The sequence below is a fragment of the Pelodiscus sinensis genome, chromosome 5 (genome assembly GCF_052426305.1).
Source record: "Pelodiscus sinensis isolate ZL-2025 chromosome 5, ASM5242630v1, whole genome shotgun sequence".
Taxonomy (NCBI): domain Eukaryota; kingdom Metazoa; phylum Chordata; order Testudines; family Trionychidae; genus Pelodiscus; species Pelodiscus sinensis.
In genome coordinates, this window is record NC_143056.1 from 132,687,820 (window position 1) to 132,713,072 (window position 25,253).

Genomic DNA, 25,253 nt, shown 5'->3' on the forward strand with positions numbered 1-25,253 from the left:
ATGTTTGTAAATGCTGACATGTCCTTGAGCCACACAGGGGAAGATTGGTGAAGGCAGCCTTGGAGAGAACCCAGCCAATTGGAAGAGGACTTACTGAGCCAACCTGTGGAGCAGCCAATCAGGGCCAGGCTGGAACATATAAGAAGGACTGTTGAACAGAAGGCCCCGTGGAATGTTGCCTGGATTGGTTGCCTGGATAGGAGCACCACAGCCAAAGCAGGGGTCTATGGAGTCAAGGGAGCAAAGGGGAGCTACTGCCGAAGTAGCTGACAGACTGAAGCCCTGATAGAGAGAGACAGAAGGGATTTAGGCTACGGGTAGATGATGCAAGAAATCAGGAAGATTTTGGGTCAGTGGCTGGTTGGTGATTATAATGTCCCTCAGTTGCAATTCAGCGTGGCAGGCAGGCCTGAGTTCCTCCTTCTTTTCACCCCACTTGAAAATGAGGAGAGTGGCTGGTATCCAGACTTCATCATACCCCAGAAGTCTGGGACTGAACATTAGGCTGCAGTTGTCCCTTGAGGCAAGTGATGGGCGTTAGAACTGTTGCTGCCCTAGAAGGGGGAAGATAACGGGGTGGGGCACTGTGCCCAGAAAAGGTCACTATGGCCAGGAGAATAATATGGGTCATGGTATGGAGCAGAAGTGACGGTGGCGAGGCACCATCTGAGCAAGGTGCCCTGTTGGAGAGTTAAATCCCAGCAGGAGCTACCATGGGATCAGCCTTAGCTCCATTACAGGTCATCAGAGTAGGATCTCTGAGCACTTTGCAAACTTTATTCTATCTATCGTCACAACTGCTATCCCAGAGAAAGTAAATGTATTGATTCAAGAGGCCCATTGTTGAGCTAGGACCAGTGCCCCAAATTATAGAGCACTAGACGAGTGCTCTACCTTATAGGGCATTTTTCCTTCTCGTGGCAATAGAGGAACAGCGGTGCAAAACCTATAGGCTATGTCTTCACTGGCATGATTTTCCGGAAATGCTTTTAACGGAAAAGTTTTCCTCTAAAAGCATTTTCGGAAAAGCGTGTCTAGATTGGCAGGACGCTTTTCCGCAAAAGCACTTTTTGCAGAAAAGCGTCCGTGGCCAATCTAGACGCGCTTTTCCGCAAAAAAGCCCCGATTGCCATTTTCGCGATCGGGGCGTTTTTGCGGAAAAGAAATCTCTGCTGTCTACACTGGCCCTTTTGCACAAAAGTTTTTCGGAAAAAGACTTTTGCCCAAATGGGAGCAGCATAGTATTTCCGCAAAAGCACTGACAATCTTACATGAGATCGTCAGTGCTTTTGCAGAAATTCAAGCGACCAGTGTAGACAGCTGGCAAGTTTTTCTGCAAAAGCAGATGATTTTGCGGAAAAACTTGCCAGTCTAGACACAGCCATAGAGGTAAGAAATAGCAACCCAGTCCCTCATTCTGTACTGTAATGCAGCCTTTTTCAGGTTCTCCTTGTGTCTGTCATAATTCCCAGTACTGATGTTTGAAATAATCAAGGGAATTTAGTGGATTATATCATTGATTTCAACTTATTATCTTATGTGTCAATTATACCTGGTTATTTGATCTGGTCTTAACTGGTTATTTTGAGTTTTTCTAAGTAATGAGGTATCTGCTAAGTTTGAAGACTTTCTTGGAAGCCCGTATGCCACTGAAGATTGTTTTATTTATGTGAAATGGCTTGAATATATGTTCATTGACTTTGCAATCTAGGTGAAAGGCCCCAGGCATGTGCAGGCTAGCTTGGCTTTAGCTCAACATATAGGATGTGGCCTGTAAGTCCCAAACTGCCAATATAAACCTACTGGAACTTATTATAATGAAGATATAATCAAACCCATAAGGAAATCATACATTTATATATCTATAGCAAGCAAGGAGGTTAGCCCTATAGGAAACCCACCCCTTTGATGGGGTAAAATGTAAAATGAACCCTTTCACACTGCTACGGATGTAATTGACCCAACATTTGTAGGGATGGTTTCATCAATATTTTTCCCAAATTTGGAGTAGAGGAGGAGTATCATAGGGTATGTCTACACTACCCCGCTAGTTCGAACTAGCGGGGTAGTGTAGACATACCCATACAGATGATACTCTTGCTATATTTCTGGGTTGTGTTCCATAGATATAGATGTAGGTATAGATATAGATATAGTATGGTATCTGTCCAGATCTTTGCTTATACCTGTTGGATTGTAAAAATGGGTTATAGTTCAGGGATTTATTGAGATTATTCTCATGATTCCAGGATACAAATCTATCATCCACATCAGGGACTGAGAAAAACTCATTAACTTCCTTTATTAATTGGGGAAATAGCTTTTTTTGCTTTATACATATCACTAGTAATTACTATGAAGTGGATCTCTTTATGAGCTAACAATGTCTTTAAATGTAATCCTAGTGAAATAAGGGAAGTAGCTTGGTTCCCTATCAAAATTAGGATATTTTGGAGGAATAGAGAAATTTGGATTTGTATCAGGACACTCCATGGGAGACATATTGGTACCTACATTGATTGGTTACCAAGCAAAATTGGCCATCGGTTACTGTAGGTAACCAGAGTCTTTCACTTAGTGAGCCTCACCACGTATAATGACGATGATTACCTATTTTGTAGCTCCTCTTCCAGCAGTCCACACAGAACAATGTCTGTATTAAAGACATTACATCTACGAATGTACTTGATTTCTCTTTTCTACTCTCAAATATCTCGGGGGGGAAGGGGTGGTTTCATTATTCTATAAGTCTGAAGAAAGCTTATTTGCTTAGATATTATAGTCCTCAAGACTTTTACTAACTTTCTGAAGCTAATGTCTTACACTATACACGGGTCCAGACTACTGCGCTGTGCTGACAAACAGTTGATCGGCACAGCGCGGCAGCCATTTTGATGTAAATGAAGCGGCGATTATTTAAATCGCCACTTCATTTTCCTATGTCTTACAACTCTCATCTACATGGCTCCATTGACGGAGCCATGTAGTTTAGACGTACCCATTGAGTCCGAAATAAGGAGGCAGTGGTGCACTCTCGCTTTGTAATTGTTTGGCAAATAGTCAGGGTGTTCCCCTGTGAGGTAACACACCTATGTTCAATACCCCTGTCTGTTCAAAGCTAGGGAAAGATGTGCACTTTGGTTTCCTGCCTTTCCAGAGAGAATCCCAGCCACAGAGCAATGAGCTATTCCTGTCTGGGTCGCTCTCAATCTCTCCTTTCAAAGTGGTTCTATGGTCTAACACAAATGACAGACCCATTGGAACACGGACAGGAAACTGAGCAGCTCCCCCTCTCGGTGGGTGCTCCTGGCAACCAGTCAATAGAATCATTCTCTCTGTCTGGCCCTGTGATTTTGCCTGGGGCTCTCAGGAACACCACGGCTCCAGCAGGAGAGACTGAGGCCAGAGCTGCACCACTGGTAACATGGACACTGTTGCCAGAAATGAAGCCAAGTTTGTTTGTCATGTCTGGTGGAGACAGATCAGATCAATAGGGCAGCAATTGCCCAGTGACATCTGTACCCAGCGCGCGCAGAGGATCAGTCCCAAGGCTGGTGAACACTGATACTGGCAGGTGATCTCTGTGACATGGGTTCAGTTCCATAACTCTCCCATTGACACAGCATGGTGAGCACAGGATGTGGGCAGCGCTGCACGTCAAACTAAGCTACATGAACTTGCAGTAGCATAACTGGAATCAATGCACAGTGTGAGCCTTGCCCAGCGATAAGGAAAACCCAGGACACGACACAGCCAGTCACTAAGATGCTCCCCACTTCCAAGTTGCTTCAACACACCAGACAGAGGGGGATTGACCCATGTCATCCCACGTGAGTGCTCTGGTCAACGGGTTGAAGACTACACAGCAAGCTGCAGCATCACCGCCTCCTCCACGCCCATTCATTTAGCCAGGCTAGCCCTTTACACTGAAGGAAAATGAGGAAGGAAAGACATGCTATTTCTGGTCATGTAAAATGTTCGCTTGCTTGTCAACTAATCATTCAATCCAGAAAGAAAGGGATGGATGGTACCTTTCAGGTATTTGCCTTTGTTCAACAATTCTCTATTGCAAAGAATCATCATCAGCCTGAGATTCTGGAGACAATGTCTGAGGAGACAGCAAAACCCAGCCATTTCCTTACCAAAATATAGATCTCTCACTCATACCCTTCTTCCTGCCCAAGGATGGCCTCTTCGCCCGGCAAGATATCATTTAACTTGGTTGACACCTGGCTGAAGCACCAATTTCCCTTTTTTCTCGGAGGAATTGCTTAATCCATCTTTTTCTTAACATGAAACAGTTCAATACATCATGCAGCAGAATCTTCTAATTTTACATATAATGTTATCACACACATTTTACCAGAACAATGATGATCAGCAGATTATGAGCTGGTGTAGAAAAAAAAAGAGCTGTTTTGTCACTCTTTTACATAAATATTATACACTTCCTTTATTGTTAAGAATAGGAAAGATCATCTAATGGTAGGTAGAGCATTAACTTGGAATTCATTAATCTGGGCCTTAGTTCCTGGGTTTCCTGCAGACCTCTGATGTAACCTTGCAGCAGGACATTAATTTCTCTGTCCCTCATTTGTAAAATGGATCTAACATTGAAGTTATGACAATCAAAATAATACAGATTTTGAGATGCTCACAGAAATCCATTTATGAGGGCTATATAAGGACTTACGGATGTTAATGATCCACCAACAGATATTTTATTTTTCAAAAAATATTTTCAATTTGCTCAATGTATAGGGAATTTTCAGATAAGGATCGGGTAGAGGTGAATAGTTTCTAAGCAACCGTGAACTAAAAAACATTTATGTTTGCAGTTTCATCCATTTCTCCCGCACAATCTCCACACCCATAAAATTTCCAGAACCACTACCCTCCCCAGTCTATAATACATCCCAAGAGATCTAAGAGGAAGAATACGTAACTAACCTGCTGATGGGAAGTAAATATCTGGTGTCGGATTTTATCTCTATTTTATTTATGTTGTCGAGAAAATTCATTCTTTTGTGCTATTTTGTATTCTGTTCAGTGCAAACTGTCACAGAGGATGTACATACACTGTGCTTCTATTTCTCTTATTGTTCCCTCAAAATGAAGTGAATGACATTGTGATGAAAATAATGTTTTTCCTCATAGTACATGGACAAAAACCAGGAGACAAACTCTGCTACAACTCCTTTTCCTTCAGCCATAGAAATTACACACATCCTAATGAAACCAAGCTAGCTACAAATAAAGCAACCCAGCTAGAAAGAAGAGAGACATTTGAATCCCCCCCACTTCGCTGCAAATTCAAGAAGGTCCGTGGATTCAAAGCAAATTATGTATATTTACATACCCACACATGTGAAACAGCTGCCTCCTTTACTTTTGCTGGAGTAATAGCATAACAAAGCACCGATTTCAATTAGGGCCTACAGACTTCATTTGGGATATAAACAAACAAATAATAATATCAATGTAATAATGAACAATACTACTGTGAGCTCTACGAGATGACATTAGTATGGGGCTAGGAATTGAATTCCTCTGTTTCCATTCCCCATCAGTCAACGTGCAGAGGAATGAACAAAGTCAGGAATTCCTTGGGACTTTTTTCATGGCTTTCCGCAGAGCGTCCTTTACTTCCCTGTTCCTCAGGCTGTAGATGAGGGGGTTCAGCATGGGGATAATCAGTGTGTAGAACAATGAGGCTGTTTTGTCTCTGTCCATGGAATTACTGGAGGTTGCCCGGAAGGATATAAAAAGGAGGGTGCCATGAGAAATGCCCACTGCAGTCAAGTGAGAAGTGCAGGTGGAGAAGGCTTTGAGCCGGCCCTCAGCAGAGCGGATCTGAAGGATGGCGGAGATGATACAGACATAGGAGAGGACGATAGTCACAGTGGGGATCACTACTGTGTAACACGTAGAAGCAAACATCACAATCTCATTGATGCGGGTGTCAGAGCAGGAGAGTGGCAGCAATGGGGCGATGCCACAGAAGAAATGCCTGATGATGTTGGAGCGGCAGTACGACCGCTGAAATGTACAGCATGTGAGTATCGTTGCATCCACCAACCCCACAGCAAACACCCCAGCCACCAACAGGTTGCAACGCTGCTTGGACATAGTGACTGTATAGAGCAGTGGGTTACAGATGGCCACATAACGGTCATACGCCATCACAGCCAGCAAGAGGCTTTCAAGAGCTACACAAACAAGGAAGCAGTACATTTGCACAGCACAGGCAATGTACGAAATGTTTTTCCTCTCAGCTAGGAAAGTCTGCAGCATCTTAGGGGCTATTACTGTGGAACAGCAGAGATCACAGAAAGACAAAGTCTTGAGGAAAAAATACATAGGGGTGTGAAGTTGTGGGTCAATTGTAATTAACAAGATCATCCCACCATTACAGACCAGAGTGGTAACATAAATCAGTAGGAACAACAAAAACAGGGGAACCTGGAGCTCCGGACGATCTGTCAGTCCTGAGAGAATGAACTCAGTCACCACCGAGTGATTTCCCTCTTCCATCTCCTCTGAGGCAAGATCAGGGATGTGGGTGGATCAGTTGGTTCTGAGAATCTGTCCCTTCTCTGTAATGAAGTAAGTGAAGCAAAGTGGAGATCAGTTTCTTAATGGGCACCTGTATACAACTGGGGATGGGCTTAGTGGACAGAGCTAGATCTTCACACTTAGTCATTCCAGTTGTTCCATACAATGCACACACTACACATACAAGGACACTCAGGTTAATCATGACACACACACATAAATTCTCCTCTTCACTGATCTGAGCATCAAACAGTGACTTCTTGATCTGCTTTTGGAGATTCATGGTGAAAACCATCTTAGTGTGAAAAGTTTATTGCTTAGCTCATGGAAGGGTGAGAGTAGTGTCAGTCTTAACCCTCTTTGGGCCAGGGGAGCTCTGTGGCTCAGCATGTGTGTTTGGGGACAAACTTGTGTGCTCTGCTAATTAAGCCTTTTTGCAGCTGAAATGTCATTTACGGTGTTCTGTAAGAAAATCCTGAGAAATAGTGGAAACCAGGGACTTCAGGGACTATGCCCTTGCCTATATTTTCCAATCATGTGGTTGTTTCTATAGCTAAGATAGGGCTGAGACATTTAGTGTTGTAGGTCATGAATTCCATAGTAGGTAATCGCCCTGGTGTCTGTATGTGTGTGACTGATGAAGGACAATAATACATACCTGATGAGGAGGGAGATGTGGTGTTTCCCCATTAAAAAGAAGTGCCAATTTTGAGTATGCAGGAAGTTTTATACCCCGAACTGTGATCCATGGGACATGCTCCCAGAAGTAATTGGGAATAAGTGATCTCAAGAGGTACAACATCTAATTAAGCTACTGAGTGATGCAAAATCACACTGGTGATGAATTTGGTGCACTCTTTCCTCCTGTGTTACTAAATGATGCAATTTCTATCAGAGTTACACAGTACAACAGGGTGTCTATTTCATCTACCTGTTTTCGAAGTTCAACCCTGGGACTGTGTCGAGCTGATCAGCAAAGCTTTGTTTGTGGAGTCAGAAAGCTTTTGGTTGAAAACGCAATAGATCCCTTCAGAAATACTGCCAAGTCTTACTGTTAGTAAGCGACCAGGGATAGCTAACAGGGGTTTTTGTGAGGGAGTTTAGAAGGTGAGTTGGAAGGGGGGCAGGTACTCTTGTCATTCTTTAAAACTTTTAAACTGAAGTAAAACCAAAACTACCTGATTTAAATAAAAACCCTATCAATAGCCTAATTAGCTATAGGAGAGCATGTAGGCAGAAGTCCAACAGCAGAGTAGGGGCTATCCTGTTTATTGCACCCAATATAACATGTATGATTACCTGCCTTGTGGGCGGGTGGCATATGTGTGCATTCAGTGCAAGGAGATCGTGGCCCTCAGAGACAGTGAACAAGCTTTGGAGGATAGAGTGGCTGATTTAGAGGAGCTAAGGGGAGGCTGAGAGGTGGCTTTCCAGGACACAGTAGTACTATCTCACCTCCAATCAGGCAGACCCTGTGCTGTTGAGGATAATTGAATCAGAGGGCTGGCAGAGACCTCAGGAGTCTGTCCAAGTTTCCACTCATAAGCTTCCTTTTTGTGTTTTAGCTCACCAAGGATTTCCCCAGTAAGCCAATCTGGTCGCCTGCTTTTCTTACCGCGCATTGGGATGGTTTCTTCTTGTGTCTTTAATAAAGTTTCTTTAAAATACTGTCGGCTCTCCTGGACTCCTTTCCCCTTATGTTAGCTCCCAGGAGATCCTGCCCATCAGTTTTCAGAGGGTATGTCTACACTATCCTCCTAGTTCGAACTCATTCCACGAGCCTAGTTCGAACTACCTAGTTCGTGCCCCGTGTAGCCGCGCTGCACGGGGTTCGAACGAGCGGGGTTTTAAAAATGGCGGCGCCCCGCTTATGCAAATGAAGCCCGGGAAATTCAAATCCCGGGCTTCATTTGCAAGTGCGGTATGCCTACATTACCCCACTAGTTCAAACTAGCGGGGTAGTGTAGACATACCCAGAGGGAGTCAAAATCTGCTTTTCTGAATTGCAGAGTGTGTATTTTGCCACTCTCCTTTCTTCCTTTTCTCAGGAACCTGAAATCTACCATCTCATGATCACTGCTGCCCAGGTTGTCACCCACCTCTACTTCCCCTACTTATTCCCCCCTGTTTGTGAGCAGCAGGTCAAGCTGCACACAGCCTCTGGTCAGTTCCTGCATCACTTGTACCAGCAACGATTTTCCAGAACTGTGTGTGGTTTGCCTGAACCATGACGCAGGGCCAGGCAAAGGTGTCTCTGAGTTGTCTAGTGCAGTAGTCTGGGAGCTGACCTTGTCTGTGACGGCAGAGGCAAAGAAATCATTGAGTATTTCAGCTTTTCCCACATCATCTGTCACTAGATTACCCCCTCCTCCAGTAAGGTCCCCACACCGTCTCTGATCAACCCCTTATTGCCAACATGCCTATAGAAACCTTTCTTGTTACTCATCACATCCCTTGCTAGCTGCAATTCCAATTGTGTTTCCTCCTTCCTGATAACTTCCCTGTATTCTCAAGCAATATATTTATACTCCTCCCTAGTCATCTGTCCAAGTTTCCATTTCTTGTAAGCTTCCTTTTTGTGTTTAAGCTCATCAAGGATGTCCCCAGTCAGCCAATCTGGTCGCCTACTATATTTGCTTTTCTTACTGGGCATCGGGATGGTTTCGGCCTGTGTCTTTAATAAGCCTTCTTTAAATACTGCTTGCGCTCCTGGACTCCTTTCCCCTTCATGATGTCTTGTCCCACACTGGGGGGTTCAGAGGACCCGCAGGCTGGACGTATTATAAGCAGGCTGTGTGTGGGTGCAGATAGTAAAATACCCTGCCCCCCCACTCCTGAAGGTGCGACTGTGGCTGCCCCTGGTGCTCAGGGGGTGGAGCTGCCACTATGGCGGATAGCAGCTGAGGATGAAGCAACAAAGCCCTTACAAAGCCACAAGGGCAGGGAAAGCCTGAGGGGAATGGAAACCTTGTGAGCATTTAGCCGGAAAATCTAGTTTAGACCGGTCTCTGAGTGCTCATTGCCTGAGGAGATCCCACATGAATCCTTAGGTCAGGGTCACAGACTCCATTTTGGTTGTCCCAATTACTGACTTAAACATTACCTTTAATGAGGCAGAGCAATTAAACTGTACATAAGCAAAACTCCCTAAAAAGCCGTGGTGGAGGTCACTCTCAGGGCTATTACATGTCATCAATGTAGCGTCTCTGAACACCTTGCAAAGTTTATTCTATTTATTGTCACAACTTCCATCACAGAGAGAGTCAACATGCTGATTCAGCATCACACAAGAGGCCTGTGGTTGAGCCAGGAACAAAGCCCAAATTGTGATAGACACTCCTCTTCCTTATAGAGCATTTTTCCTTCTCATGGCAATAGAGGAACAGGGCTGCAAAACCTATAGGTAAGAGAGTGAGGCCAAGTCCCACATGCTGTACCATACTGCAAGGTTGTACTTCAGTCTCTGGGCTCCTACTCTGGCAGCTTTTCAGCCTGAAAGCAGAGAGCACTAGATCACAGGGTCTAGTGATGCTTTATGGAATGTGTGTCTGGTACTGTCCAGCACCTTTCTGGACAACACCAGATCATATAAAGTCTGTCGTTTTATTAATAGAAAATGGCCTGTGCAAATCTTCTTCTCAAGATGCTCCCAAATATTTCAATACACAGTAGTGACAGATGGCAGAACAAGGAACAATGGTCTCAAATTGTGGTGGGAGAGGTCCAGGTTGGATATTAGGAAAAACTATTTCACTAAGAGGGTGGTGAAGCACTGGGATGGGTTACCTAGGGAAGTAGTGGAGTCTTCATCCCTAGAAGTGTTTAAGTCCCGGCTTGACAAAGCCCTGGCTGGGTTGATTTTATTGGGATTGGTCCTGCCTAGGGCAGGGGGCTGGACGTGATGACCCTCTAAGGTCTCTTCCAGCTCTATGATTCTATGATACTATGAATACAAAAACACACAAACTAGATGACAAATCTAGATGACATGGTTCTGTTGCTGTAGCCATGTAAAATAGTTTACTCGGCATAGTCAAAGAAGTGGGGTTTCAAATAAGCCCCACTTCATTAACATAAAAATGGCTGCCATGCTTTGGTTTACCGGAGCAGTTGACAAAGGCTTCCTTTATCGACCGCGCCACATCTAGACTGCCGTGCTGTGCCAGATCAGCTGATTGTCAGCCATTTTAATGAAGCGGGGATTATTTAAATCCCCACTTCTTTGACTATGCCAAGTAAACTACTTTAAATGGCTCCGTCGAAGGAGTCATGTAGTCTAGACACACCATAGGTGGGTGCCTCTGACAACTAGTCAACAGAATCATTCTGTCTGCCTGGCCTTGTGATTCTGCCTGGGGCTCTCAGGAACACCATGGCTCCAGGAGGCCATGACTGGCTACATCAGCACTGTTGCCAGAAATGAAGCTAGGTTTGTCTGGCATGTCTGGTGGAGACACATCAGATCAATGGGGCATCAATTGTCCATCTACATCTGTACCCAGCCCATTTAGAGGATATTTCCCAAGGCTGGTGAACACTGATCCTGCCAGGTGATCTAAGTGACATTGGTTCAGTTCCATAGCTCTCCTGTTGACACAGCACGGTGTGCACAAGATGTGGGCACCGCTGCACGTCAAACTAAACTACGTTAATTTGCAGTAGCATAACTTAAATCAACATACACCATGAGCATTGCCCAGCCCTGAGGAAGATCCACGACATGACACAGCCAGTCACCAGGGCGCACCCCAGCTGTGTGGGAGACGCACTTTCAAATTGCTTCAGTACACAAGACAGGTATTGACCCATGTCTCTCACATCCCACATGAGTGCTCTGATCACCGGATTGAAGTCTACGTGGCAATCTGCAGCATCACCGCCTCTTCCACTCCCATCCATTTTGCCACGCTAGCCCAACACTGGCTTTCCATTTACATTGAAGCAGAATGAGGAAGGAAAAGACATGCACCATTTCTGGTCATGTAAAATCATAGAATCATAGAATCACAGAGCTGGAAGAGACCTCAGGAGGTCATCAAGTGTTTGCTTGCTCCCAAAAGGACATTTTTGTCAATGTTATCATATTGCCAAAAGTTTAGGCAATTTTCAGATTTCCTCCATTTCTTCATTCACATTCTGTGGACCCATCCCCAAATTCCTACATTTCACAGGCTGTAATAGGAATGTGAAGGACTAGTCGATTCTCTGATAAGCAAATGCTTATTGGATAGTCGACAAGCTTGTCGACTAGTCGCTTTCCTTCTCTTGCTGCCTCTCTCCAAAAGAGGCAGCAAGGAGTGGGGAGGAAGAGGACAGGGTACTTCAAAACTCCAGCACCGCATAGACCCTGGAGCGAGACCCCGGGCTCCATGTAGCATTGCCACTTTGAAATGCTGCGAACAGCCTGGGGCCGGCTGGGGTGTTCCTGCGGCATTTCAGAACAGCCTGGGGCCGGCTGGGGTGTTCCTGCGGCATTTCAAAGCGGCAGTGCCGCACAAAGCCCAGGGTCAGTGGAGTCCACAGCTGACCCTGGCTCCATGCAGTGCTTTTGCCTTTGAAGTGTAGCAACCCTAGGGCGGTTGCTACACTTCAAAGGTGAAGGCACGCTATCGACTAATTAAGTAGTTGATGCAAAATGCATCGACCATTCAAGTTTAGCAGTTACTCTCAATTTAACAACCCAAGTCTGTAATACATCCCAGGAGAACTAAGGGCAAGAACTCACAGTAAACGTACTAACTATATATAAATATCTAGAGTTTAATTTATGTTGTAGGGAAAACTCACACTTTTGGTGCTATTTTGCATTCTGTTCAGTGCAAACTGTCAAAGAGGATTCACACAGACCGTGCTCTCTCTTAGACACCCAGGTCCTATTTGTTTTGTTGCTCCCTTAAGGTGAAGTGAAGGACGTTGTGATGGAAATGATGTTTTCCTCATATAGCATGGAGAGAATCCAGGGGAAAATCTCTACAAGTCCCTTTGCTTCAGCCATAGAAATCAAACATGTCATAATGAAACTAAGCCAGCTACTAACAAGTGGACATTTGATGCCGTCCCCCTCTCACCAGATACATACAGATCAATGGGCGCAAAGAAAATGTCCAATATTTATATGCTCAGATATGTGAAACTGGTGCCTCCTTTAATTTTGCTGGGATAATAGCTTAGGGTACGTCTACACTGCATCCCTAGTTCGAATTAGGGACTCAAATGGAGACAACCGAAGTAGTTAATGAAGCGGGGATTTAAATATCCCGCGCTCCATTAACATGATCTCGCCGGCGCGCTAGTTCGAATCACAGCTGATTCGAACCAGGAAGTGCGCGCCGGGACACGTTAGTTCGGACTAAAGCCCTTAGTCCGAACTAATGTTACTCCTCATTTTACTCCTCATTGTCTCCATTTGCTTCCCTAGTTCGAACTAGGGATGCAGTGGAGACGTACCCTTAGTGAATCCCTGAAGCACTGATCTAAGTTGGAACCTATAGGTCTTATTGATATACAAAGAAATTAATAAAAAGAACCCTACAATAATTATCCATTCTACCATGCTCTTTCCAAAATGACATCACTATGGATTGGGAAATTAATTCACCAGTTTCCACTCCCCATTGCTCAACCAGCACTGAGATGAACCGAATCAAGAATTGCTTAGGAGTTTATTATTTTCCTCATGGCGTCCTTCACCTCCCTGTTCCTCAGGCTGTAGATGAGGGGGTTCAACATGGGGATGACCAGCGTGTAGAACACAGAGGCCATTTTGTCTGTGTCCAAGGAATAGCTGGAGGTGGGTCGGAAATAGATGAAAAGGAGGGTGCCATGAAACAGGACCACTGCAGTCAAGTGACAAGTGCAGGTGGAGAAGGTTTTGCGCCGGCCCTCAGGAGAGCGGATCTGCAGGATGGTGGAGATGATATACACATAGGTCAGGAGGATGGTCACAATGCTGATTACTACAGTGTAGCACATAGAAGCAAACAGCACAATCTCATTGATGTTTGTTTCAGAGCAGGAGAGCGCTAATAAAGGGGGGATTTCACAGGAGAAATGCCTGATGAGGTTGGAGTGGCAGAATGACAACCGAAATGTACAACATGTGAGTATCAATGCATCCACCAAGCCCACAAAATAGCATCCAGCCACTAGCTGGTTACAGCGCTGCCTGGACATAGTAACCATATAGAGCAGCGGGTTACAGATGGCCACATAACGGTCGTACGCCATCACAGCCAGCAAGAGACACTCAACATCTACAAAAACAAGGAAGAAATACATTTGCACTGCACAGGCAATGTACGAAATGCTTTTCCTCTCAGCTAAGAAATTCTGCAGCATCTTAGGGGCTATTACTGTGGAACTGCACAGATCACAGAACGACAAATTCCGGAGGAGAAAGTACATGGGGGTGTGTAGTTGGGGGTCAGTCGTGATTAGCAAGATCATCCCCCCATTCCAAACCAAGGTGATAAGATAAATCAGTAGGAACAGCACAAACAGAGGGACCTGCAGCTCCGGACGATCTGTTAGTCCTGAGAGAATGAACTCAGTCACCACCGAGTGATTTCCCTCTTCCATCTCCTCTGAGCAGAGATCAGGCAGCTACAGTGGTGTGGGCCCGTGGATGGCTCAGTCAACCTAACCCTTCTCTCCAACAACTTAAATGAAAAAAAATTGAGATTGATTTTTTAATGGCACTAGTACCAGCTCAATGAAGGTCTTAGTCCAGAGAGGCAGATGTTCACATCTGGTCATTCCAGTTGTTCCATACAATGCACATTCTGTCAAAATACAAGGACACACAGGTTAATCGCGCCACAAATTCTTATTCACTAGTCTGAGCAGCAAACAGTGACTTTTGACTCTGCTGTGAGAGAATCAGGGTGAAAACATCTCAGTGTGATGAGATTATTGCTTAGCTCAAAAAGGGGTGAGAGTAAATGAGTGTCAATCTCTCTACCCTCTTTGGGCAAGGGGAGTTCTGTGTATCAGCATGTCTGGCGTAAAGTTTGTGTGCTGTGCTAATTAAGCTTTTTTGCCTGTGAAATGGCATTTACACAGTTCTCTAATAAAATCCTGAGAAATACTCGAAACCACAGGCTTCAGGGACTATGTAATTGTCTATTATTTCCAATTATGTGAGTTATTTGTTTAGCTCAGGGTGGGATGATCCTTTTGGTTGTGTAGGTCATGAATTCTGTATCTCCTGATCACCATGGTATCTATAGGCGTGTGTAACAGTGATGCAGGACAACAGCACATACCTGCTGAGAGGAGAGAGATGTGTTGTTTCCCCATTGAAAGAAAATGCCAATTTTGAGTGTTTGATAAGTTTTATACCCAGATCTGTGATCCATGGGATATGCTCCCTGAAGTAACCATGAATAACAGAGCTCAGAGAGGCACCACATCTAATTAAGCTACTGAGTGAAGCAAAGTCACCCTGGGTATAACTCATACCCTGAGGATTAATTTGGTGCACTTTTTTATCCCGTGTTACTAAATGATGCAATTTCTATCAGAGTTACACTGTACAACACAGTAGAATCATAGAATCATAGAATACTAGCACTGGAAGGGATCTCGAGGGGTCATCGAGTCCAGTCCCCTGCCCTCATGGCAGGACTAACTACTGTCTAGACCATCCCTGATAGACATTTATCTAACCTACTCTTAAATATCTCCACAGATGGGGATTCCACAACCTCCCTGGGCAATTTATTCCAGTGTTTGACTACTCTGACAGTTAGGAACCTTTTCCTAATGTCCAACCTAAACCTTCCTTGCTGCAGTTTAAGCCCATTGCTTCTTGTTCTATCCTCAGAGGCCAAGATGAACAAGTTTTCTCCCTCCTCCTTATAACACCCTTTTAGATACCTGAAAACTGCTATCATGTCCCCCCTCAATCTTCTCTTTTCTAAACTACACGAACCCAATTCTTTCAGCCTTCCTTCATAGGCCATATTCTCTAGACCTTTCATCATTCTTGTTGCTCTTCTCTGGACCCGCTCCAATTTTTCCACATCTTTCTTGAAATGCAGTGCCCAGAACTGGACACAATGCTCCAACTGAGGCCTAACCAGTGCAGAGTAGAGCGGAAGAATGACTTCTCATGTCTTGCTCACAACACAATTAATGCATCCCAGAATCATGTTTGCTTTTTTTGCAACAGCATCACACTGCTGACTCATATTCAGCCTCTGGTCCTCTAAAACCCCTAAGCCCCTTTCTGCCGTACTCTTTCCTAGACAGTCACTTCCCAGTCTGTATGTATGAAACTGATTGTTCCTTCCTAAGTGGAGCACTTCACTGTACCCTTCCATGCAAATACAGAGTGTTTATTCATCTTCCTGTTTTCAAAGTTCAACCCTGGGACAGTGTCAAGCTGATCAGAAAAGGCTTTGTTCGTGCAGACTGAGAGGTTTTGGCTGAAAATACCATAGATGTGTCTCAGCTACTGCATCCCAATATTGTCTGCCATGGGCCAGGCTTCCAGGCTGAACTCCATCCCCCACAATGCATGATGGTCTCTCCTCTTGCTGAACTGTCCTGGAATACCACCAGAGTCCCACAGCCACAGTCTGAGGGGAGAGGAAGATTGGTATTATGATGGAAAAGGTAATTTCTTGAACATTTCCATCAAATCTTTTCAAGAAACTTTTCCACCAGCTGTAGCACTAAACTTGCAACCAAAGGAAACAAATGTCAGACAGGCTTTTAATAAAGACCCATGTGATATAATTAGCGAGTTCCAGCTCTGAGACATATTGAAAACCACTGACATCTTCTCAGGCATTCCTAAGTTCAGAATTGCCTCATTGTCCCCAACTGATGGAATGTGAGACCTACAAGATATATTGCAGTCCTCCCGATCTCTCTGTCCATCTATCCATTGCGGACTGTGATGTTCTATGACTTTCTCTTGCTATGTCACTCCCTGAAATCGGACAGATAGGTTCACCAATTCTACTCGATGGAGGGCACATCCCTTTGTTTTTCAGACTAAGAAGGCCACCTGCTGATGTTCCTTTCTTACCAGGGCCAAGCCATACAGGAGGGCACTTTGCTGCTCTGTTTTCTTTACAGATGACATAGCACTCCCCTAACACAGTAAACCTTTTCAGAGAGTTGTCGTCCCCCCCGCCCACACCAGGGACCATCCATCCAGGGATTTCCCATTCCTCCGAAAAGATTCAGGACTGGAGTCAACTGAGCTTTCATTTCTCTGCGTCTCCCATCCTCTCATGCTGAACACACGCCCCATGCTGGTCACTTAAGAACAGCTTACCCCCCTGCTCTATAAAAGGTATGCTGTGTTCAGGCGAAGACTGCTTTCTTACTGAGAAAGGGCTCATGGAAGCTGCTTTAGAAGCCGCTACTTCAGGAAAGACACAGTGCTGTGAATACAGAGCTCCGCTAGAAATAGTCATGGTTCTTAGACAGTCCCTGCCTCTGCCCAAAATCAGTGGGTTCAATCTTGCCTCTGGAATAGCTTCAAGATGACAGGAGAGCGCACTCCCTCCTATTGTCCAAACTGCCAGTCTTGTCGGGAAAAGTGGCACCCGGCAGAGCCCAATTTGGTGACCACTCTGGGCTGAACTCCCTGAGCAGAGCACTGATAGTGTTAGTCAGGGTTGGCTCAGTCAATGTCAGCTACTTCCCAGAGAGAAGCTCACTAAACACATCCAGCCACTGTTGTGTGCTGGGTGTAGGACTTTTCCAACACCTCTCCAGAAAGGCAGGTAGGAAAAGCAGACAAAGTGCTGCTGCAAACGTTCACAGCTCTTGCCACTGGCCTGTGGACTGGGAAGCTGCTGCTTCACGAAGGCGCAGTGCTGTGCCTCGTTTTACGAGGCATAAGGGATCTATTGGAAAAGGCTTTCTTTAGCAATAGATCAGCCTCTAGACTGCCGCTTTTCTCCAACAAAATTCCATGCCAAAAAAAATGGCGGCCATTTTTATGATAATGAAGCGGGGGATATGTAAATCCCCGCTTCATTAGCGATTTTGCCCAGCCTAATCTGCATCCCTCTGCCGGCAGAGGGGTGCAGTCTAGAAATACGCTCAGTAGTCACAAATAAATGAAATAAAATCCCATAAGGACCCAAAAAATTAATTCCCGAGGTGTCTGGCCGCGGGCACCAGTTTGTTACCTCCAAGGCGTGGGTAGCAAACATGGGTACAAATACCACTTGGTGCACTGGTGAGAGGCACAGGATCACCACCACTTCCCACCATCAAAGTCTGTAAATTGATTAAACTCTGAAGTGGCTTTCACCTTCCCTTCCCTCCAGGGCAGATGCATTAGAGAGAGAGGAGGGGATGTCCAGGTACAAACAGAGCAGGAGGTTGCTCTGGGACTGGTTACAAAGGGGGTGAATGGGGGATAGAACCTGGACCAGCTGTGACAAACAGAAAACCAAACTGGGGACAGTGACAGCAACACACGGGGGCTTGAAGCCCAGACCCACTCAATCAAACCCCTTTTGGCCTAGTATTTTAAAAAGCTAAGAATAAGCCCTGAATGCAGTGACCTTTCTCTCCTTGGACTGGCAGGGGCACTGGGGGAGGTGCCTAGGACCTGCTACCCTCTGGCAGATTTAGGATCCTAGGGAAGGAGCCCCAGGGAGTCCCACGATGTCCTGTCCTGTTCTGGAGGGTGAAGAGGAGCTGCAGGCTGGGGGTGTTACAGGCAGGCTGTGGGTGGGTGGGGGTGGTTGGTAAAATCCCCTTCTCCACCCCCGCAGGTGCACCTGGGGCTGCCCCTGGCTGGCAGGGGGTGGAGCAGATGGGTCCGACACTGCTGCCACTATGGCGGAAAGCAGCTGTGGCTGAGGCAACACAGCCCTCACAAAGCCACAAGGTCAGGAAAAACTTGAGGGGAATGGAAACCTTGTGAGCACTTGGCAGGAAAATCCAGTTTAGATCGGTCTCTGGGTGGTCAGTGCCTGAGGAGAGCCAACATGGCTCCCTAGGTCAAGGGTCACAGACTCCATTTTGGTTGTCCCCCTGTGACGGCGCGTTGGGGGTCCCCCGTCTCCTGCACCCCAAAATGGCACAAACAGACTGCACCAGCCAGTGGAATAGAGGAAGTTTATTGCCTCTCCAGGATACAGCACAGCACAGATGGAATCTGGTCACAGAGCTGGGCTAGAATGCCTCAGGCCCCCTTGAGATGGGGGAGACTGGGCCCCTAAACTCCAGCCCCTTTCCCTAGGCTGTCTCCTCCATGCTCCCAGCCAGCAACTAACCAACACTCTTCCAGCCCTGCCCCCCAGCCAGGGCAGCATTCCACCTTCCTTTGTTCCTCTCCATGGGGGGTGTCTGGCCATACCGGTTGAGAGGTCCCTTTGCATAGTGACTCATCCTGTTTTGCTGGGTCGTGGTACCCACGGCAGCCAGTGGGGGTTACCCCAGAGCCAGCAGCATAGAAACCAGCCAGGTACCCCCACTACGTCACACCCCCGAATCATTGGGGCCCCCATTATAAAAAGAATGTGGATGCATCAGAGAAAGTCCAGTGGTGGGCAACAAAAGTGATTGGTTGTCCCAATTGCTGACTTAAACACTATCATAACATTACGTTTAATGAGGTAGAACAATTAAACTGTACATAAACACAACTCCCCAACCACCCACCATGGAGGTCAGCTTCAGCTCTCTTACATGTCAACAATGAAATATCTCTGCACACCTTGAAAAGTTTATTTTATTCGTTGTAAATTCCATCACAGAGAAATTAAATGTTTTGGTTTAAGGTTGCACAAGAAACCCGGAGTTGAGCTAGGAACAAAGCCCAAAGTTAAGTATCAGAGGGGTAGCCGTGTAAGTCTTAATCTGCAAAGCAGCGAGGAGTCCTGTGGCACCTTAAAGACAATCCAAAGTGTTGGAGCATAAGTTTTAGAGGGCAAAGACATGCATCTGACGAAGTGGGTCTTTGCCCACGAAAGCTTATGCTCCAACACTTCCGTTAGTCTGTAAGGTGCCACAAGGACTCCTCGCTGCTTTAGCTCAAAGTTAGTGAGTGATAGATGCTGCTCTTTGTCATAAAGCATTTTTCCTTCTCATGGCAATAGAGGAAGAGGGATCCAAAACCTATAGGTGAGAGAGTGGTGACCATTTCCCTCATTCTGTAACATAATGCAATCTTGCACCTAAATCTCTGGGCTCCTACTTTGTCAGCTTTCCAACCTGTCAACACAAAGCACTCATCTCTGTGTCGCAGGGCAAGTGATGCTGAATGGGATGTGTGTCTGGTGCTGTCCAGCACCCTCCAGGACTACTCCACGTCATACAAAGTCTGTCCTTTTATTAATACAAAAATGGCCTGTGCAAATCCTCTTCTCAAGCATAGCTTACAAACAATGGGACAGAAAATTGGCTACAAGGAAATAAAACATAAAATTCAACAAATCGCTAACTTAACATGTTACAGAAATTCAAAGCAAATATTTCTCTCAACACCCACTGCTGCAGTGATACTGGCTGAATGTCTGTCAGCGAGAACCCTCCAAACCAGAGAGAAAGGGATGAATGGTACATTTCAGATATTTGCCTTTGCTTAACAATTCTCATTTGCAAGAATCATCGTCAGCCTGAAGTTCTGGAGACAATGTCTGAGGGGGCAACAAAACCCAGCCATTTGTTTACCAAATATAGATCTCTCATTCATAACCTTCTTCCTGCCCAAGAATGGCCTCTTCACCTGGTGAGATATCGTTTAACTTGGTTGACACCTGGCACCAATTTCCTTTTTGCCTCAAACAAACTGCTCTATCCACATTTTTCTTAACTTGAAACACCTCACTATATTATACAGTAGAATCTTCTAATTTTACATATAACTTTACCACACACATTATACCAGAACAATGATGATCAGCAGATTATGAGCTTGATATAGAGAAAGAAGGAACTGTTTTGCCGTGCTTTTACATAAATATTTTATGCATCTCTTTCTTTATTGTTAGGAAAAGGAAAGATCAGCTAGTTGTAGGTAGAGCATTGGCTTAGAACTCTGAAATTTGGGGCTTAGTTCCTGGCTTTACTGCAGGTCTCTTGTGTAATCTTGCAGCAGGACATTAACTTATCTGTGCCTCAGCTCACCATTTGTGAAATGGAGATAATTTTGTGCAACCTAACATGGAAGTTATGACAATCAAAAAAATAAATATTTTGAGATGCTCATAGAAATACATTGATGAGGGCTATGTCGAGACTGGCAAGTTTTTCCGCAAAATCATCTGCTTTTCCGGAAAAACTTGTCAGCTGTCTACACTGGTCGCTTGAATTTCCGCAAGAACAGTGACGATCTCATGTAAGATCATCAGTGTTCTTGTGGAAATACTGTGCTGCTCCCGTTCGTGCAAAAGCCCTCTTGCACAAATCATTTGCGCTAGAGGGACAGTGTAGACAGCACAGTGCTATTTTCCGCAAAAAAGCCACGATGGCTAAAATGGCAATCGGGGCTTTTTTGCGGAAAAGCGCGTTTAGATTGGCCACGGACGCTTTTCCGCAAAAAGTGCTTTTGCAGAAAAGCGTCCTGCCAATCTAGACGCACTTTTCCGAAAATGCTTTTAACGGAAAAGTTTTCCGTTAAAAGCATTTCCGGAAAATCATGCCAGTGTAGACATAGCCGAGGGCTTTATAAGGAACTACAAATGTGAATGGTTCACCGACAGATATTTTATATTTCAAAAAATGTTTTCCATTTGCTCAATTCCTCTAAAGACTATTTTCAGATAAGGATCAGGTTGAGATGAATATTTTCTAAGCAGCTGTGAACTAAAAAACCATTTATGGGAACAGCTTCATCCATTTCTAACTCACAATGCCCAGAGTAATATAATTCGCAGAACTGCTACCATTCACAGTCCATAGTACATCCCAAGAGAATAAGAGCAAGAAAGCATAGCTTACCTGCTTATAAGGTATGAATATTTAGTGTCAGATTTTATCTCTGTGTATTATTTATGTTGTGGAGAAAATTCACACTTTTGTTTTATTTTCTATTCTGTTCAGTGCAGACCGTCACAGAGGATGCACACACACTGTACTGTCTCTTAGACACCATGCTCCTATTTGTTTTGTTGTTCCCTTAAGACGAAGTAAAGGACATAGTGATGAAAAAGATGTTTTTTTCTCATAGTGCATGGACATAAACCAGGAGACAATCTCTAAAACAGCTCCCTTTCCTTCAGCCATAGAAATCACACACAGCCTAAGGAAACCAAGCCAGCTATGAAGGAACCAACCCAGCTACAAAGAAAAGAGACATTTGAATCCCCCACATGTGGGGCCTGCAGACTTTGTTGGGATATAAACAAACAAATGTTAATAACAGTGTAATAATGAGCTATACTACCATGAGCTCTATGAGATGACAGCAGCATGGGCTAGGAAATTAATTCCCCTGTTTCCACTCCCCATCATTCAACCTACACAAGAATGAACAAATTCATGAATTCCTCAGGTGTTTATTAACTACCTTCCTCACAGCGTCCTTCACCTCCCGGTTCCTCAGGCTGTAGATGAGGGGGTTCAACATGGGGATCATCAGCGTGTAGAACAATGAGGCTATTTTGTCTGTGTCCATGGAATAGCTGGAGGTCGGTCGGAGAGTCATAAAAATGAGAGTGCCATGAAACACGCCCACTGCGGTCAAGTGAGACGAGCAGGTGGAGAAGGCTTTGCGCCGGCCCTCGGCAGAGCGGATCCGCAGGATGGCGGAGATGATGCAGACATAGGAGAGCAGGATAATCACACTGGTGATCACTACAGTGTAACACGTAGAAGCAAACATCACAATCTCATTGATGTGGGTGTCAGAGCAGGAGAGTGGCAACAATGGGGCGATGCCACAGAAGAAATGCCTGATGATATTGGAGCGGCAGAATGACAGCCGAAATGTACAACAGGTGAGTATCAGTGCATCTGCCAACCCCACAGAACACACCCCACCCACCAGCAGGTTACAGCGGTGCTTGGACATAGTGACTGTATAGAACAGTGGGTGACAGATGGCCACATAACGGTCATACGCCATCACAGCCAGCAAGAGACACTCAATATCTATACAAACAAGAAAGCAATACATTTGCACAGCACAGGCAATGTATGGAATGCTTTTCCTCTCCGCCAGGAAAGTCTGCAGCATCTTAGGGGCTATTACTGTGGAACAGCAAAAATCACAAAAAGACAAAGTCCTGAGGAAAAAGTACATGGGGGTGTGAAGTTGTGGGTCAATTGTGATTAACAAGATCATGCCACCATTACAGATCAGAGTAGTAACATAAATCAGTAGGAACAGCAAAAACATGGGGACTTGGAGCTCCGGACGATCTGTCAGTCCTGAGAGAATGAACTCAGTCACCACCGAGTGATTTCCCTCTTCCATCTCCTCTGAGCCGAGATCAGGCAGCTACAGTGACGTGGGTGGGTGGGTTGGTCCAGAGAATATGTCCTTTCACTGTAATGAAGTAAGTAAAGAAATGTGGAGATCAATTTCTCAATGGGCCCCTGTATACAACTGGGGATCGACTTAGTGTACAGATCTAGATGTTCACAGGTCATTCCAGCTGTTCCATGAAATGCACACACTGTACACGTACAGGGACATTCCGGTTAATCATGACACACACACAGAGTCCTCTTCACTGATCTGAGCATGGAACAATGACTTCTTAGTCTGCTGTAGGAGAATAAGGTTGAAAATCATCTTAGTAAGATGAGATTGTTGTTTAGCTCAAGGAGGGGCGAGAGTAAACAAGTGCCAATGTCTCTACTCTCTTTGGGGAAGGAGAGCTCTGGGCTCAGCATGTGTGTTTGGGGAAAAGCTTGTGTGCTCTGCTAATTAACCTTTTTTGCATCTGAAATGTCATTGACAGTGTTCTGTAAGAAAATCCTGAGAAATAGTGAGATCTAAGGACTTCAGGGACAATGTCATTGCCTATTTTTTTCCTGATCGCATGGTTTGTTTCTATAGCTAAGAGTGGGCTGTGACTTTTAGTGTTGTAGGTCCTGAATTCAGTTGTTGCTAATCACCCTGGTATCTATATTTGCTCCACTGTGATGCAGGACAATAGTACGTACCTGCTGAGTAGAGAGATGTGGTGTTTCCCCATTGAAGGAAAGTAAGTGCCAATTCTGAGTGTTCAAGAAGTTTTATAGCCGAACTGTGATCCATGGGACACGCTCCCTGAAGTAACTGGGAATAACTGAGCCGAAGAGGCATAACACCTAATTAAGCTACTGAGGGAAGCCAAGTAACCTTGGGTGAAACTCATTCCCTGGAGACTAATTTGGTGCACTCTTTCCTCCTGTGTTACTAAATGATGCAATTTCTATTAGAGATGCACAGTGCAACATGGAGTATATTTCATCATCCTGTCTTCAAAATTCAACCCTGGGACTGGTCGATCAAGCAGCAAAGGGTTTGTTTGTGGAGACTGAAAGTTTTTGGCTGAGAACACAATAGATCCCCTCAGAAATACCACAAGGGTGCATCTAGGCTGCAAGTTTTTTTCAGAAAAAAAGCCAAAAGTTTTTCGAAAAAAAAACTTCTCTTACATCCACACAGTTGTTGCTATCATTCAAAAAAAAAAAAAAATAAAATAAAAAAAAACCACCAACAACAACCCTAAAAGAACACAAGGATTTTCTCACATTCTACGAGGAAGGAGCCTTTTCAAAAGAGCTTTTTCAGAAAAAGGCATGTGTGGATGTGGAAGGAGTTCTTTTGAAAAAAGAGGAAAGAGGAAAAAGCACAGGTGCCCTAGTGGCCATTCTGTCCATAGTAATCTATCTCACATTTATGCTTTGTGTCCAATCAATGTGCATGCTATCTTTCAAAAAAGCAGATCGCTTATTTGATGTGCTTTTGTGGTGTGGACGCTGTCTTTCGAAAAAAGATTTTTTGGAAGATCTCTTCCAGGAAAGCTTCCTTTGAAAGAAGCTTGCAGTCTAGAAGCACCCTTAGCGACCAGGGAACTTTGCCAACAGAGCTGGCCAGCAAGGAGTTTTGTGAGGGAGTTTAGAAGAGGATTTTAATGGGGGTGAGGTACTCTTGCCATTCTTTAAAACTTTAAGGCTATGTCTACACTGGCCACTTATTCCGGAAAATCAGCCGCTTTTCCGGAATAACTTGCCAGCTGTCTACACTGGCCCCTTGAATTTCCAGAAAAGTAGTGACGATCTAATGTAAAATCATCAGTGCTTTTCTGGAAAAACTATGCTGCTCCTGTTTGGGCAAAAGTCCTTTTCCAGAAAACTGTTCCAGAAAAGGGCCAGTGTAGACAGCAGAGATTTATTTTCCACAAAAAAGCCCCGATCGCGAAAATTACGATCAGGGCTTTTTTTGCAGAAAAGCGCGTCTAGATTGGCACGGACGCTTTTCTGCAAAAAGTGCTTTTCTGGAAAAGCATCCTGCCAATGTAGAAGCGCTTTTTCTGAAAATGCTTATAACGGAAAACTTTTCCATTATAAGCATTTCCGGAAAATCATGCCAGTGTAGACGTAGCCTAAAAGTAAACTGAAACCCAAACTACCATATTTTAAATAAAAACCCTACCGATAACCTAAGGAGCCGTAAGAGAGAATGCCGGCAGAAGTCCAGCAGCAGAGTGTGTGTGTGTGGGGGGGGGGGACTAATGTGTTTATTGTACCCTATGTAGCATGTATGATTACCTGCCCAATGGACA

The 25,253-nt window shown here is 44.9% G+C and overlaps 3 protein-coding genes across 3 annotated transcripts; all 3 read right to left on the reverse strand.

Moving 5' to 3' along the window:
- Positions 1 to 5,595: 5,595 nt before the first annotated feature.
- On the reverse strand, positions 5,596 to 6,534 carry LOC102458817 (olfactory receptor 8D1-like). Its single transcript, XM_006117258.3, has one exon. It carries the CDS (start codon positions 6,532 to 6,534, stop codon positions 5,596 to 5,598), a length of 939 nt encoding a protein of 312 aa, XP_006117320.3.
- Positions 6,535 to 13,198: 6,664 nt separating this feature from the next.
- Positions 13,199 to 14,142, reverse strand: LOC102459060 (olfactory receptor 5AR1-like). Its single transcript, XM_006117259.5, is given in 2 exon segments — positions 13,199 to 13,224; positions 13,227 to 14,142. Coding segments are annotated over 2 exon segments (933 nt in total). The 5' UTR covers positions 14,134 to 14,142.
- A 7,443-nt stretch (positions 14,143 to 21,585) lies between these two features.
- LOC102459298 (olfactory receptor-like protein OLF2) lies at positions 21,586 to 22,951 on the reverse strand. Its single transcript, XM_006117260.3, has one exon. It carries the CDS (start codon positions 22,949 to 22,951, stop codon positions 22,013 to 22,015), a length of 939 nt encoding a protein of 312 aa, XP_006117322.3. The 3' UTR covers positions 21,586 to 22,012.
- Positions 22,952 to 25,253: the final 2,302 nt, after the last annotated feature.